The sequence below is a fragment of the Uloborus diversus genome, chromosome 3, assembly GCF_026930045.1.
Source record: "Uloborus diversus isolate 005 chromosome 3, Udiv.v.3.1, whole genome shotgun sequence".
Classification (NCBI taxonomy): Eukaryota; Metazoa; Arthropoda; class Arachnida; order Araneae; family Uloboridae; genus Uloborus; species Uloborus diversus.
The window spans coordinates 178,128,189-178,144,311 of record NC_072733.1 but is presented as its reverse complement, the minus strand read 5'-3'; the positions used below and the strand labels follow the sequence as shown (position 1 = coordinate 178,144,311).

General features: G+C 30.5%; 1 protein-coding gene across 1 annotated transcript in view; it reads right to left on the bottom strand.

The window, feature by feature from the left end:
* LOC129218398 (furin-1-like) overlaps positions 1-16,123 on the bottom strand; it is a 101,043-nt gene that overhangs the window by 39,413 nt on the left and 45,507 nt on the right. The window contains exons 8-11 of the mRNA XM_054852649.1: positions 15,476-15,691; positions 9,219-9,367; positions 6,368-6,474; positions 392-509 (exon numbers count right to left, since the gene is read on the bottom strand). Of these exons, the coding sequence (XP_054708624.1) occupies positions 392-509; positions 6,368-6,474; positions 9,219-9,367; positions 15,476-15,691 (590 nt within the window). The remainder of the gene's footprint in view (positions 1-391; positions 510-6,367; positions 6,475-9,218; positions 9,368-15,475; positions 15,692-16,123) is intronic.

The following is a 16,123-nucleotide window of genomic DNA, read 5'->3' as shown; positions in this document are numbered from 1 at the left end:
TAAGTTCATGTGTCATACAGGTATGGCATGTTTACTGTTTTACAGTATATCATTTGACTAGTTACCTCAAAAATGATTATAGATTAGAATGGCATTTCAGTTTCAACATCCAAAATGCTGCCAGTTTACCGAGATTGTTTTAATTTAAGTTGATTGTATACCTTTTTTTCACAACATTCACAAAGTTCTTTTTTTCTCTAGATATACTAGTAATATTGTGTAGATATTTTATTGATATAAATATTTTTGTTAAATGCTAATAAAATTTACAAAATTATTCAAATCATAGGAACACAAATTTAGGATTGTACAAAAGAAAAATGGAAAGAAAAAAAAAGAGAAGAATGGAACACTTATTTTTAAAACAATATTATTCATGAAATACACAAACCTTTCATTAGAATCAGAAGGAGTAACACATTTTTTTTGTTTAGGCACTGTTTTCCATTTTTTGGCTAATTGAACCATTCCTGCAGCATCCATCAATCCATAGCCAAATTTTGTACTAACTATAAATACATTTATGATACATTAACATTACGCCCTTTGTGAAAAAAAACAAGGTAACACTTTAGATAATTTAACTCACAATAAAATTATCATTCAACAAGAAAATAATTATGGATGCAATGCTTAACCAAATTTTGTACTAACTATTACCACCTTAATGACACATTAACACTATTTTATTTTTGCAGAAAAAAAGGTAAAACATTAGAAAATAAATTTAACTCACAATAAAATTATCCTTCAACAGGAAAATATTAAAAGACACAAGTACTCTCAGAAATGTAGTATAAAAGCTAAGTATAAACTCTTGCTAAATTGATCGAAGTAAACTAGTCACTAAGTGCCTAAAATATTCTCCTAATGATAGATGTTAATTGCAAAGTAAACTGTTAAAAATGATACAAAATGTACTAAAATTTTATTATTTTTATGATTATTTTTAGGCTTTAATTATTTTTTTGCAAAAAATGCAAAAATTAATCAATTTTCTAAATCTTTTAATTGCAAAAATCTCAACTTTCCCTCTAAAAATGCAAACTTCTATTTATTTATTTTTGAACCAGTAAAATCTTCTAAACCCTTAGCATGGGTTACGTATAAAAATTTATCTTTGTCTTGATTTTGGAGTGCTAAGTTGCAATTTTTTACAAAAGGAATAATTGGAAAAAAACTGAACTTATTCAAAAAATGAGGCTGCTATACAAACAACAGTTAAAACATACAGTAGAACCATGATTAAATAAAGGGATTGGAACTGGACAGACTAAGGGCGTATCAAGCACTTGATTTTGGGAGAGGGTCATTTTCAGGCAAGGGCACATTGCATCCCCGAAAGGAAAGTGACACAGCTCAAAATTTGGGGAAAATGTACTAACTATTGATTTATAATTTAAATTTAATGTTCTTTCTTGCCACAAAACTCACACAAAGTTAACTTACATAACTGGCATGCAGTGGCCCACAAATGATGTAGTCAAAAGTAATACTTCATTAAACTTTTATAACTTAGAAGAAATATTTTTGAACTTTAAGTATGTACTATTAATTTAAGCCACAAAAACTAAGCATTGCATCATCATTTGTTGAGTGTAACGTAATATTTGAGACAAAATTACTTAAAACTACTATTGCATCAAACCTTGATTTTCTCCAATGCTGTTTTTTGAGTCATGTCACTTTCCTCGCTGGGGTGCAATACATGTTATATTCAGGTAAAATAGAAAGTCTGGAACATTTTTCCACAACATAAGTCCTAAGAATTCCCCTTTAGGCTAACCTTGCTTGCTAAAGGTGGGGGAAGCAGGAGTGCCCAACTAGGGAGTGGCGCAGACTGCAGCACTGAAATATTTAGGGGGTGTTTTAAGGAGTATTTTTCTCTTTTTTTTTGGAGTGGGGAGAGGGCTTCAGATTTACGGGCGTTTTGTGGCATTTGAGGAGGTGCGCTCTTGTTCATGGCGGGATGGACACCCCTGGTGGGAAGAAAGGGTATCATGTCCCCCATGACCCTCCTTATTGTTCGGTGTTAGAGACCGGACCTCCTTCAGTGTATAGGCAATTCTGAATAAAAATGATGTTGCTAAAAATATAGCTGTAAGCAAAAAGCAGGTTCTGGTTGTTCACATTAACAAAATTACTATTTCGTATGATCTTTGTAAAGATATTATTATAATTGCAAACAAATTTGTTCAGTGAATATCATACAAGGCAGAAAATGCAATGTAAATTTAGTAACATATAATATAGGTAACTTTAACTTTGATTTCATGCTAATAATACAGTCAACTGTATTTTTTGTTCTTTTAACTTAAAACATAATTTATAGTTTAAAAATAACTTAACAAAACAGGACTTTACTTTCACATTCAACCACTTCAGAATTCAATAGAATTTTTTAAAAAAGAATTATTTTGTGTTTCAAAAATTTACTGCTATCTTTAAATATTTCATTGTGCATGAGCAACTTGTGTCTACAGCTGAAATGGCTCCTACCGATGATCTTGCAGTGATATTTACTTACCAAAAAATAAATAAATAAATAAATAAAAATACAGTAAGTTCACTTCAGTTAAACAAGGTTTGGATAGAAAAAAATTGGGATAATTGAGGATCTACTGCAATTTACAGTTTTAATTTGTGTGGTGTTATAATAATAATTATTATTGTTGTAATTCTTATCTTGCTGCATATACACAGATGAAATAACATCAGCAAGCTTTTAAAAAAGGTTAAAAAAAAATGTGAAACTCCCCCTCCAATTAATTAAAAAAAAAAACCTAAAATCCAGGATAAGAGCAAAATAGTTCTGCGAAAACTCTAACCATAAGAAATAACTTTTTTTCAACGCTTTCAACAGAAAAGGTATCTGAAATCTAGGCATAAGAAACATGCAAAAATGATATAGCCTATTTATGGCTCAATATTATATTATTAGACCCCCCTCCCATTTTAGTCTTGGAGCACATATTTCAGAACAAACCTTTCAGAATCAGAAGCTGGATCTACTCTTGAATCAAATTCAAGACAATTAATTTTCTGGAGATTAACAGTTTACTGGCTTGTAATCTAATGTTAAAAGGAGTAGGTCCAATGCTAATTAATTCTGTGTAACTTAATTTTTGCATTTCTGAGACATGATTCCCATGATTTTAGATAACAAGAAATTTATCTATTGTTTATGAAGTAGAACTTCACTAGTCCAGACTTAAGGGATACAAGTAATCCAAATATTAATGAAAGTATGGGGGTCATTCCAATTAAAACCAACAAATTTTCAGAAATTTTGGTGTCTCACCATTTTTGATTTTGATGAAATTTGGTTGGTAATATTTCCCAATATTCTGTACCCCCAAAATGTTATATTTTTTTCTTTGAAAAACTTTATTCCTGAGATATAGCTTTTTTTCTGCTTAATGAAGAAAACGGCATTTTTTTCAACCATAATTTCAGAAAGGAAGATTTCTATTTAGGCTGTTTTTGTCATTTCGAGCCTAAAAAAGTCGATGATGGACTTCAATAGGAAACTAATTTTTTTTCTGTTGCTGTTGATTACTGCTGATACTGGCAGTCCTTTATTCTTAAAAAAATTGCTTACTCTTAAGAAAAACTTAAAAAATGGATTTTTTTCACTCCACAAAAGTGACCTGTGGGGGTGGGTTATAAAAATTTAAAAATGTTAGGGTTAGAAGCCATTACATTGCTTTTTAAAATGAAAAAAAAAAACTGTCTTGTTTTTTTTAGGGTGTAAAAGAGTCATACTTTAAAGTCATACAATAATTACTTTTGCACTTTACTTAAAGGAGGCCAAGTACACTGGATAAAAACCTTAAAAACTACCATATAACAAAATTTCACTGAAGTACATTTGCAAAATGTAATTTTAAACAACAAAAAGCTTTCGATTTTTATTAACTATACTAGCTGCGTGCCCGGCGTTGCACGGGCTACTTAAAAAATGAAAGAGATGTCCAATTGATGTTTTTGTATTACTCTGACATCAATTTCTAAAGCGCTAAGGAGTAAATAAATACGCGTAATGCAAGGTTTGCAAAACACCAGTAGAGCATATTTTTTGCAAAAATCTCTTTAACGTTAATCATACTTATCAGTGATACAAGTTATGAGTATTTTCAATTAGCACAAAAGATGAAAATACATGTATTATTAACTATAATCTGTGCTCAAGTTAAAATGAATTACATCTGATAGACTATATCTGAAATATTTATGTACAATTACAATCAGCTTTTTACATAAAATGACACATTTTTTTTGTTGATTTCGTGAAACTAAATCACCAAGACTCAATAAATACCAATAAGCATTGATTTAATACCAAGTCATCAGATTCCAATTTAGCTTTGGTTAAAATCCTTAAAAACAATCTTTTTTGTTCAAATCAGTTTCACAAAAAATCCAAACAATCTTAATTTAACATGTTCTTTTAACGATACAAACTGTATTTCAAAAATAGAAACAGGAAGGAAAAATAGAGTTATTACAATTCCAAAACTCACACATGTGACGGGGAAAAGTCCAAGAAAATAAACATAATTAGTCGCACATCCTAAATGTACCAAAATATGAGGCCGGTGAATGATAAACTTACACTACAATCAATAAACATAGCTAAAGAAACAACTTTCATAATGTGAAAAGAGTTAAGAACGTTGAATGTAAAAAATAAAAAAAGGGCAGACGATAAAATAAAAGGTTGTCCGAATAGGGCAACCAATTTTAAACTAATTTAAAATGAAATTCTAAATGGAAACTTTGTTTTAAGATTTGGACAGCAGCCAAAAAAATCTCTTTTAAAACAATTATTACAATTTTACTTGCTCACCCATATGCAAAATGGCAACAGGAAAGAAATAGAAATTCCTGAATAAAGTTATGTTAATTAACGTTTTAATTAATATCTCCGCTAATTAAAATCACACAATTACGAGATTGGTCCTATTGTTTTCTTTGGAAAATTTCGAATTGATCGGTATCTCGTTTGACTCTCGATTCACAGTGGTTCTCGAGAAGATCGATCTTCAGACAGACAGACGGACGCGAACAGATTTTAATATTATAGTGGATTTACAAAACATAATTTTTCACCAAACGCAAATGTTTTCTTTAAAGGTTCTACGCCTTAAAAAACAAGACAGTTTTTGTTTCGTTTTAAAGGGCAATGTAATGGCTTCTTACCCTAGCATTTTCAAATTTTTATCACCTAACCCACATCCTCTTTTTGGGGAGTGAAAAAGCCCATTTCTTATTTTTTCTTAAGTTTAAGCAATTTTTTCATCATGAAGGACTACTAGTATCAACCTATTTTACTGTGCTTCTAGTATGCATAACTAACTACAACAGGAAAAAAATAGCTTCCTACTTTAATCATGAAAACGGCACTTTTTCAACCATGAATTGACAACGGAAAATTTCTAATTAGGCTTAACTTAAATCTTTTCTTTTTATGCACAAATAAAAGCTGTCTTTCATCTTTGCAATAAGACTTGTTTGATCTTTCTACTAATTCAAATAAATTTACTAGATTTAGGAAAAGGATAAAAAATGTCCAATTTTACCCATCCGCGGAGCGAAAAAATAGTTCTATCTCAGGAATAAAATTTTTTCAAAAAAAAAAAAAAAAAACCAGTTTGGAGGTACAGAATATTGGTACCTATTACCTAAAAATTTCATCAAAATCAATACAACAGCACGGCCCATTTGTTTATTTAATATGGAATGACCCATGGATTAAACAAAATAACCTATAAGTTGAGTCAAGGAACAAAAAGCAATTACTGTACAAAGGAAAAATTGTACTTTGTACGCATAATATAAAAACATATGGAGAAAATTACAAAGATACACTATAAAATACAAAATAAGGCCTGCAAAAATACATTAGTGGCATTAACTCGCCTTTTTTTCATACAGCACGTACATCTAAATACCAGTCCAGATTAAGTGAAGTTCATTTTAACAAAGTTTGGAAGAATGAAGGTTTACTGTATTGATTTTCAAAGCGTTTTCAATGAGATACCAATTGCTGCTCCCTTTAACAGACTGGTGTACATTGAAAAAAGATAATTAATATGTTGCAGAAATTGGCTGGCAAAGGATAAACAAGAGTAGTACTTGACAGATATCATTCTCAGTAGATTGATGTTTTAAGTGATGTTCCACAAGGTTCAGTTTTCGGGCCACTATTGTTTATAAACCTATTAACGTTAGTTTTTTTTTTTTTTTTGTTAATAAATGAACTTCTCGATATTTTTCAAAAGAATGAAAAAGCAATTTCTGCATATAAAAAAATCATAAAAAATGGATTTCGCTTTTGGTTTATAGTTCACTAAAAGCAGCTCACCTTGCCTTTCAACACCATTGGTAACCCAGTCCTTTTCATTACGCAATGGTTCATACTGAGAAGTTAAAACAATTAGATGTTGCAAATCTCTCCATGTCAACCTTGGGCTGAAAATGACAAAGTACATTCATACCAAGTAAATGAAATGAAACTATATTCTTATATAAATCATTCCAAGTGTGAAGCGAGCATACATTCATATTATAGTAAAATACTCAAAAAATGCTAATAACATATAAATGATTTTTTAAAACAAGATAACTTTTAAGTTCAGGGAATGCTTGTAATAGTGTGACCATTTATTTAGCATTTGTAGTAACGAGAGAGAGAATTTAAAAAGTTTGGTCAATATCCAGACAGGATAATACCATACAATTGACATTCAAATAATATTCATTCACGATTTTTCTTTAAAAATACTGGAATTTTTTTAATAATTTATAAAGAAATTTCTTCAAAGTGTCAAGCATATCCTGTTGATCACATGTCTATAAATTGTTTTTCTACGTAATAGCCTTGAAAAATCTTCCAAAACATATTTTGTTTATTTTTTAGATTATATACATCTAAAGTTAACATTAACTCTGTGTTTTTTTTTTTTTTTTTTGATGACCACAAACATGTGAAAATTTTTATTTTAATAATTTGCTAAAGGCTCTTCAAGAAAGCAAAAAAAAAAAAAAAGAATGAGTTGAATCAAAGGGTCATTCAGAACAGTACAATGTTCTGTGGGAGCCACAGCACACCAATGACGTGATTTATGATACATATCATAAATCATGCTTTGTCAGGTTCACACAATAAGAGGTAAAGTCCATGCTGAACTCATGCTCAGCACAGGACCATCACTTGCACAAGACACCAACTGTAGACCACTTTTGATCTCTATTCTCAGCCATGTGGACCCTAACTGCCCCACAAGGCAAAACCTGAGGCCTAGTGCAAAAAGGTGGGGTGTGGTTGGTACATTATTTGATGGCATGGGATGTCACTTGGTGAATAGGAAAAAGTGCCAGAGTAGATCATAAGCAGAAGAAAAATATCGGATTGCAAGATCAGCATCGTAAACCCTATGCACTGTAGTGGCTCAAAACTTTTTAAATACAGCAGAGTCTCGAAAATTCGAGTCTCAAAAGTCTGAGGTTCTGCTTAATTCAATGATCGACATTACACGATCTACTTTTTTTCACGTTTATAAGGGTGAAATCCATTCTTTTTTTCATTTCTTTGAGAAACAGAATTACATTTTGGAACCACATACATATTCGCTTTTTGATATCTTTAAAGAGAAAGGTAGCAAAAAATGTACAGGTCTTTCACACTATCAGTTTTCTTGTACATTATTATAGTAAAAGAAAAAGATCTGACGTGGACACTATAACAGCAGGGGGAAAAAGACAAAAAACACATTTGGAGCAAGCATTTCAAAAAATTTAAAGGTTATTATTTTTTTTTAAGTTGCTGTTCAATAAATACTAAAAGGTTAAAATGAATAGAGTTTTTGATTGTGCGGGTGACACCAGACTCTATATGCCACGTTTTAATCAAGTTTATTAACTTTTTTTTTTTGAAAAGATAAAAATTGAAGAGAAAGAGAAAGAAAGAAAAAAATATCAGTATGAAAAATCAATGATATCTTTCACTGTAATAATATGTATCACACACAAAACACAACTGAAAGTATGGTTTAAAATCCAAATACAATCACTAATTAGTGATTCATCAAGCTTAATCTTTAACAGATATTTTCAGTTTTTTGAGCAATGTCATTATTGCAGCAACAGAGCAGATTCATTTTACAATTAAAGTATAGAGTTGAAACTATTTTACTTAAAATTAAATTTATTGCAAAATTATGTTTAAAAACAGAAAGAAAATGAAAACAAACGTCCGAAATAACTTCTAGAGAGATTATCTTTAGAGATTATATACAAATTCCATTGCAAAGAATTTTTTTCTGAAACCCGCTAAAAACACAAAATATAAACTAAAAAGCAGTGGCGGCTATTCGGGGTGCAACTCCCCCTCCCACTTTTTATTGTTAATTTAGTTTTTCTTCCAATTTAGAAGCCAAGACTAGAAATTATAAAAAAAGCAGAAAGATCAAAAATTTCTGAACATAAATATTTGTTTTACTTAGTATATCTGTTTATGAAACATTATTGAGCACAAGCAGTAACTTTTAGTTTATGCAGCAGCATACCCAGCATGGGTGACACCTTGGGTGGTTTTTCCAAGATTTCCTACCTGCCAACTCAAAATGCTGCAGTCTAGCAAAAAAAAAAAAAAAAAAAAAAAAAAAAAAAAAAAAAAAAAAAAAAAAAAAAAGCTTTTTAAAAAAGTTGAACCTTCCCAGCTTAATACTAAAAGTTCTTATACTTAAGCTTCAATTCAGTTTTGATTAATATGAAGGACAGTTTGTTTTATTGGGCGAAATCTCTCACAGTAAGTTTTAAATCACATTTTCAAATTGTTCCTTTTCCAATTAAGTTGCTGTCATCAAGAGAACAACATGAATGGACTGTTATGTTTTCAATCATTTTCAAGAATTTTTCATATTTTTAAGACTAAAAACAATGCTTTGTTCCTAAAGAACCAAATTCAAATACAATTCAGCATTTTTACTGCAGAAGTATATCTTTCAAATACATAACATTATAAAATCAATTAATTTTTTTTTCATATAAAAAAAACTGAAGTGAATGGGATTGTTTTTCATGCTAAATTTTATAGTACTTAAATGCTTCTTTTAGATTGGCTATTTAAATTTATTTACAGCTTAACTCTTTTCATCTAACATACATTTTTTTTCCTTTCATTACACATGAAAAAGCGAAATTAATGTGCTTACTTTGCTTCCAATGCAAGTGCACAGATACCTGCTGCAATTGGTGCAGATGCTGATGTTCCAGTATGACTTCTCGTACACAGGTTAGAAGTGTTAGGTTTCATGCCTTTCCGAAGCTCCTCAAAATAAGAAAAGTCAACGTCCACTGTAACCTGGAAAAATAATGAAAGTTACAATAATAATTTACATAAGTTGGCATAACCCAAATAAAAAACTTTTCAACCAAGTGTGTCAAAGACTGGTTGACAGCAATAAATGTAAAAAATAACAACTAAATTACATGTCATGCTTCTTACTATTCAATTAAGTATAAAAACTTGTTACATATTTTTCTGGTACATAACTTTTTTTTTAAACTCTGGTTTTAATAGTTTGAACTTATGTGCCTATTTTTGTCCTAAAGGACATATTTTTCATGACTTGGATGTCTTGCTATCTTATGTCTACATGTGTCAACATTCAATGTGTTCAAGATAGGCCTGACTAGCAGTTCAAGAGCATTATGTAAGTGTTGCTTTTTCATCGACTCAGAATTCAATTAGAGTTTGGCATGTATGTTCAATGTTGCAATGAGAAAATAGGAGGGGATATGTGATATGCTATGGGATGTGTGATGCGCTAGGGGATGTGTGATAGTTGTATAAAAGGGGTGAACTTCCTCCCTTGGTCTCACTTATACTGGTAAATTTGTACTAACTGAGAATAAATCACTTATTGGTATAGTGATAAGAATGAGTGTGGGAGGGGGGGGGGCATCCTTAGAAATATAAATATAGATTAAAGCTATATTAAACAAACTTAACTTCAATTTTAATCCTAATTACATCTGCCAATATAACTTGAATAAATTCACAGGAAGTTTTACTGAAGATCTGCAGGGCAACTCATATGCAACATACGGTGTTTCCAAAATTTGAAAGAAAAAAAAATTTACATCCTGAAAATTCGAACATGGATATCGCAGGAGCGAGTTTGATACTTTGGTTTTACACCAAAATTTTAGTGAAAAAATTGCTTTAAAAAAGAAAAAAAACCTAGAAAATTAAAAGATTGCTTTTGATGATTAAAAAAAATATTTTATGGGAGAATACCCTCATGAATCTCCCAACCTGCAACAAATGTTCAAACTTTTTAACTTTTCACTTTTCTAGCTCCTGAATAGAGTGTTAATGGTTAATACAGGGTGCAGCAAAAAAACCAGATAAGCAATTTTCCATACAACTTTATTGAAAATAAATATTTTAACAAAATACAACCAATAGTATTATGACAGGGTTCCCACTCTTCCAGCAGATAACAAAATAGGACCTTTATATGGTCTTTTTACAGCACATTTTAAAAATAATTTAGGGCTACTTCACACCAATGGCGTACATCAATTGAAATTTATAAATATGTTTTTTTCCTTTTAATTTATCATTCATAATTTATGAGTAAGTTTGAAATTTATTAAAAAGCACTTCTTTTACTTAGCAGTGATTTAGAATGTTATAACTTAAGTTCTATGGGAGCTATAGAGCTATAAGATAGCTCATTTTAGAGACAATTATATGCTCATTATCTTAATATGTTTATGTAACTTGAATAACTGTTGACAATTTTTTTCATAAAATGCTAAGTTCACAAATTTTAAAGAAGGTGTCTTTTAAAATTTTGAAAAGAAAAAAAAAAAAGATTTTTTTATTGTACTTTTATGAATACAGAGAATTTCAGTGTGACCATGGAAGGATCATCAATTACAGCAAATAATGTAGGACACATCACTGCAATTTAGTAAATGCCATTTATTTTTTAGGAACTGCTGAACCCTTCATGGTCCCACTCTGAAAACTTTTGGACATTTTTATAAATATGCATTAAAATTCAAACATTATTTTTAAAATGTAAAGGACACTATCTCAAACATTTTTGAATTTTTATATTTTGAAATTTTGTGGAAAACATTTCTTTCTCAAAATTTTTTTAAGTTACAAACTAAAGTGCATGTAATTTTCTTAAAAATGAGCAATTATAAAACTCTGTTGCTTTCATGAAACATGAGCTATAGCATTTAAAAGTGAAATTTTGCAGAAATTGCAAAAAATTTTCCCACGTTATTTGCCGTAACTGTTGAGTCATTCATATTCCCACTATGAAAAATTTTGGATATATTCACTAAAATACATTTACAATCATAATTTCTTCAAAAATTTTAAAGGACATTATTTAAAATTTTAAATTTTGTGAATAAGGTTTTTTTTTTGAAAATTATTAAACTGTACAGTAAACTACTGATTATCCGCAAGGTGGATTATCCACGAGTTTTCGCACGTTCAAAAAAAAGTTTTATTCGGCAATGAGTAACTGAATGTAGATAAATGCACACATTTTAACTTAAAAAGTGCAAAATCTGTTTCTAAACATTCCTATTCTTTTTCTTCCTCTTCCCTTCCAATGGCATCAAACCTTTCATAATCTAGAAAATCCAACTAACAGAAACCTGATTTTTAGGTGTACACTTCTTAACTGCTTTAAATTTACAATATACTTATTAATTTTTGGATTTACATGACTAGCGGGCCTAATCCAGTGACCGGACTAGTCTTGTTCAAAAACATTTAACTCCCCTATGCATTTTTAGTGTAACATAACTTGATCTCTATTAGTTAATCTGATTGCATCATTTGCTCGCATATGTGTGTAATCCATTTGTTATAATGAGCAATCCTTTTTTAGCTTTTACTTTTTTTTTTTAACAATGTTATCATTTTAGCTATAGTTTAAAATATATACAAATATTATTGATGTCTAAAGCTATTGCATACACTGGTACACTTTTTGATTAATTTTAATACCCTCATTCACAAAAACCAGAGATTTTTTTGCCGCTTGTGCAAATTCTGCTTCACACAAGGACCAATATCAGATTTTGTCGATGTTCAGCATTTACCAAGGTGCATGGAGTATTTACTGACCAAATCCTACCGTTCTGAGAGTTATGAGCTGGTTGAACAGTAAAGAGCTGCTCATCAGTGACAGGAATCTCTCTCCAGTGGTGATTTGCAGCCCGTCTCAAAGGTTTTTGTCATCTTTGGAGCAGCACAAGTTTGTTTTCTTCAGTAAAAGGCTGAACTTTTTGGAACTTTTGTCTAAGGTCTGTTTTTGCCCTTAGCCTCATTGATTGGTCACATATTCTTGTTTCACCAACGCATTTTTTCATGGAAAACCGAGGACTTCATTGAACTAGCTTTTTGTTAGTCTTACGATCAACAGAAGTGTTCATCATACGTTTTTGTACAGTTCCTGGATGTCGACTATCATTTTCAGGCCCCTTAAAACAGCATATTCCATCAAACACTGTTTGTCGAGGTACATCAAACAAACAAACTGTTGTTCTCTCCTTGGTTAAACAGCTTTAAAATAGCAGATATTTTGCTTGACGTTGTAAAAATGAAAAGTATCCACTATAATATTAAAATCTGTTTGCGTCTGTCTGTCTGAAGATCGATCTTCTCGAGAACCGCTGCGAATCGAGAATCAAACGAGATACCGATCAATTCGGAATTTTCCAAAGAAAACAATAGGACCAATCTCATAATTGTGCGACTTTAATTAGCGGAGATATTAATTAAAACGTTAATTGACACAACGCTATTCAGGAATTTTTATTTCTTTCCTGTTGCCATTTTGCATATGCGTGAGCGAGTAAAATTCTACTAATTGTTTTAAAAGAGATTTTTTTGGCTGCTGTCCAAATCTTAAAACAACGTTTCCATTTAGAATTTCATTTTAAATTAGTTTAAAATTGGTTGCCCTATTCGGACAACCTTTTATTTTATCGTCTGTCCTTTTTTTTTTTACATTCAACGTTCTTAACTTTTTTCAGCATATGAAAGTTGTTTCTTTAGCTATGCTTATTGATTGTAGTGTAAGTTTATCATTCACCGGCCTCATATTTTGGTACACTTAGGATGTGCGACTAATTATGTTTATTTTGTTGGACTTTTTCCCGTCACATGGGTGAGTTTTCAAATTGTAATAACTCTCTTTTTCCTTCCTGTTTCTATTTTTAAAATACAGTTTATATCATTAAAAGAACATGCTAAATTAAGATTGTTTGGATTTTTTGTGAAACTGATTTGAACAAAAAAGATTGTTTTTAAGGATTTTAACCAAAGCTAAATTGGAATCTGATGACTTGGTATTAAATTAATGCTTATTGGTAGTTATTTAGTCTTGGTGCTTTAGTATCACGTTATCAACCAAAAAGTGTGTGTCATTTTATGTAAAAGGCTGATTGTAATTGCACATAAATATTTCAGATATAGTCTATCAGATGTAATTCATTTAACGTGAGCACAGATTATAGTTGACAATGCATATATTTTCATCTTTTGTGCTAATTGAAAATACTCCTAACTTGTATCATTGATAACTATGATTAACGTTAAAGAGATTTTTGCCAAAAATATGCTCTACTGGTGTTTTGCAAACTTTGCATTACGTGTATTTATTTACTCTTTAGTGCTTTAGAAACTGATGTCAGAGTAATACAAAAACATCAATTGGACATCTCCTTCATTTTTTAAGTAGCCCGTGCAACGCCGGGCACACAGCTAGTATGTATATAAAATAGGAAATTGATTATAAATTGATTTCTAACTGAAGTGAGAGACAAAAAGAAATAAACACTCATTAAAAATAGATTAGTTTATTCCATTTGATAATGCAAACTTTGTTGACGTTTTTTTGCTGCACCCTGTATAATGCTCACTTCCCTTCCAAACAAATATGACAGCTATGAAACTGTCGAAAAATGAAAAAAAAAAAATGGGGAACACCATTTTAAAAAGGTGGTGGGGGGGGGATAGGGAAAAACAGTGGTCATGTTTGGATTTAGGAGGTCATTTCGCATAAGAATCAGAAAGAATGGTGTCAAAAGTATTTTGAAGTGTTTTTTGCTGTGCAGTGTTATTTATAATGTGCTAATTTTTACCAATTTATTGGCTGAAAAGGTATTTTAATAATCAAAATCACTTTGCCTAAAATAAGAAATTATGTTGAATGAATTTATTACACCTATCCAATAATTTTGAAACCTAGCTGACAGGCCTACATATAAAGCAAAATTTACAAATTATTGTGTAGGTAGTGTAAACAAAATACTCATATTCTTCTCGGGAAATAAAATGAAGAAGGATAAAAAATGTTACAGAGAAAATTAAAAACAGAACTGAAATCATAAAGGAAAAGGGGGAAAAAAGGGCTAGAATTTGAAAACATAGACTTTTAGGAACTTGAAATGAAAATGGCATTTTAGGGAAAAGGCATTCCAAGTAGGGCCTCAGGGATAGCATTACAGCTGCTGCATTATTGACTCGGAATCCCGTCTTGGAATTAATGTTCAAAGTTGCTCGGAAGAAATATTCAAGGGGATGTGTGATATGCTAATATCTGAATTAAAGCAGTGAGCTTTCTGATTGGTCAAGTTGCCTCACTTCTCCATCATAACTGCTGTCCTGACAAACTTTGCTCAGATCATATTACCTTATACAGAAAAATTAGCCCTTTGAATTAGTGCAAACGTTTTGCATAGTGCAAATATTTTTTCACTTCCAGATTTTCAAATGAACTTGAATTGCTCTTTTAATCAAATGCATCTCTTAATAAAAGCACCACAGAAACTAAACTGGGCGAATCATCCCAGGATCAGACAACACCCTTAAAGACCTCTTCTTATGGTTTTTGTAACATACACACACATACACAGAGAGAGATAACAGCAAGCTCATTACTAGGTAGTATAGCTCTGTCACCTTAAAGAGCGAGTTTAGCTAGGGATTTTTGAAACTTAAAAACAAATAGAGCTCCAGTTCTAATTGTCTTGGAATCTTCAAACAAGCATTATGTGTAAAAGAAGTAATTGATTCATAATCTTAAGATGGTCAAGATTATTTTTGTGAAAATTTATGTGAAAAACATAATTCACTAATTTGGATACGTAAAGAAAAAATAAGAGTTGAAATAAAGAATTTTGAACCAGCATTTAATATTCCCTGCTTCAGAAAAAAAGAAATTAAAGTAAAATTTCAGTCGAAAGAGAAACTTTCTTGTCTAAAACTAAGCCCTTTTGTACAATAATTGAAAATGCATTACAAATAAGGAATTGACAAATAAATGTTAGCAATTAATTTACAGAAAAATTACAAAGTATACATCTTTTACAACAAAAATATTTAGCACTGCCATCACATGATGGCTGAGAAAGTCTCAAGACTTACTATGTTTTGATCATGGCTTAAAGCCCCACTACTATATGTAGTAGTTAAAGTTGAGGAACATTCTTCTAAATACCATGGCTTTAATCCACTCTGTGTAGCACTGCTTACTGATATAGTATATATTGAATTAGTGTAACCATCACAATTGCAATTATCACTGTGTCGTCCACCATTTCCTGAAGCCCAAACATAAATTGATCCTAAGCCATTACGCCCCTAAAAAGTGTTACACATAAAATATAAACACATGAATCAATTTTGCAACAAATAAAAAAAAAACATAAATATATAAAACATAAAGTAATCATATGTTCTAAATCAGAGATTCTTCACCTTCAGGCTCTATGCCCTTGAATATTGATATGAAGTCAAACCACCTAAAACACCCTACCATATGTGGTCAATACAAGTAGCAAAAGTCAAAAATTGAAACTAAAGCTGAATTTTTAAATGAAAATATAGAAAAGTTTGTATACAAAATTTATTATTATAACAAATAACTTTAAATTTAATATATTATTATTAGAAAAAAACTCAAAGAATTAAAAAAAATAATAATACAAATTAATTTGACGTAATCTAGGATAAGGAGAGGTTGGCATATAATACCAGTCTCTTTCATAATATTGATGAAGGACTGCCACTGCT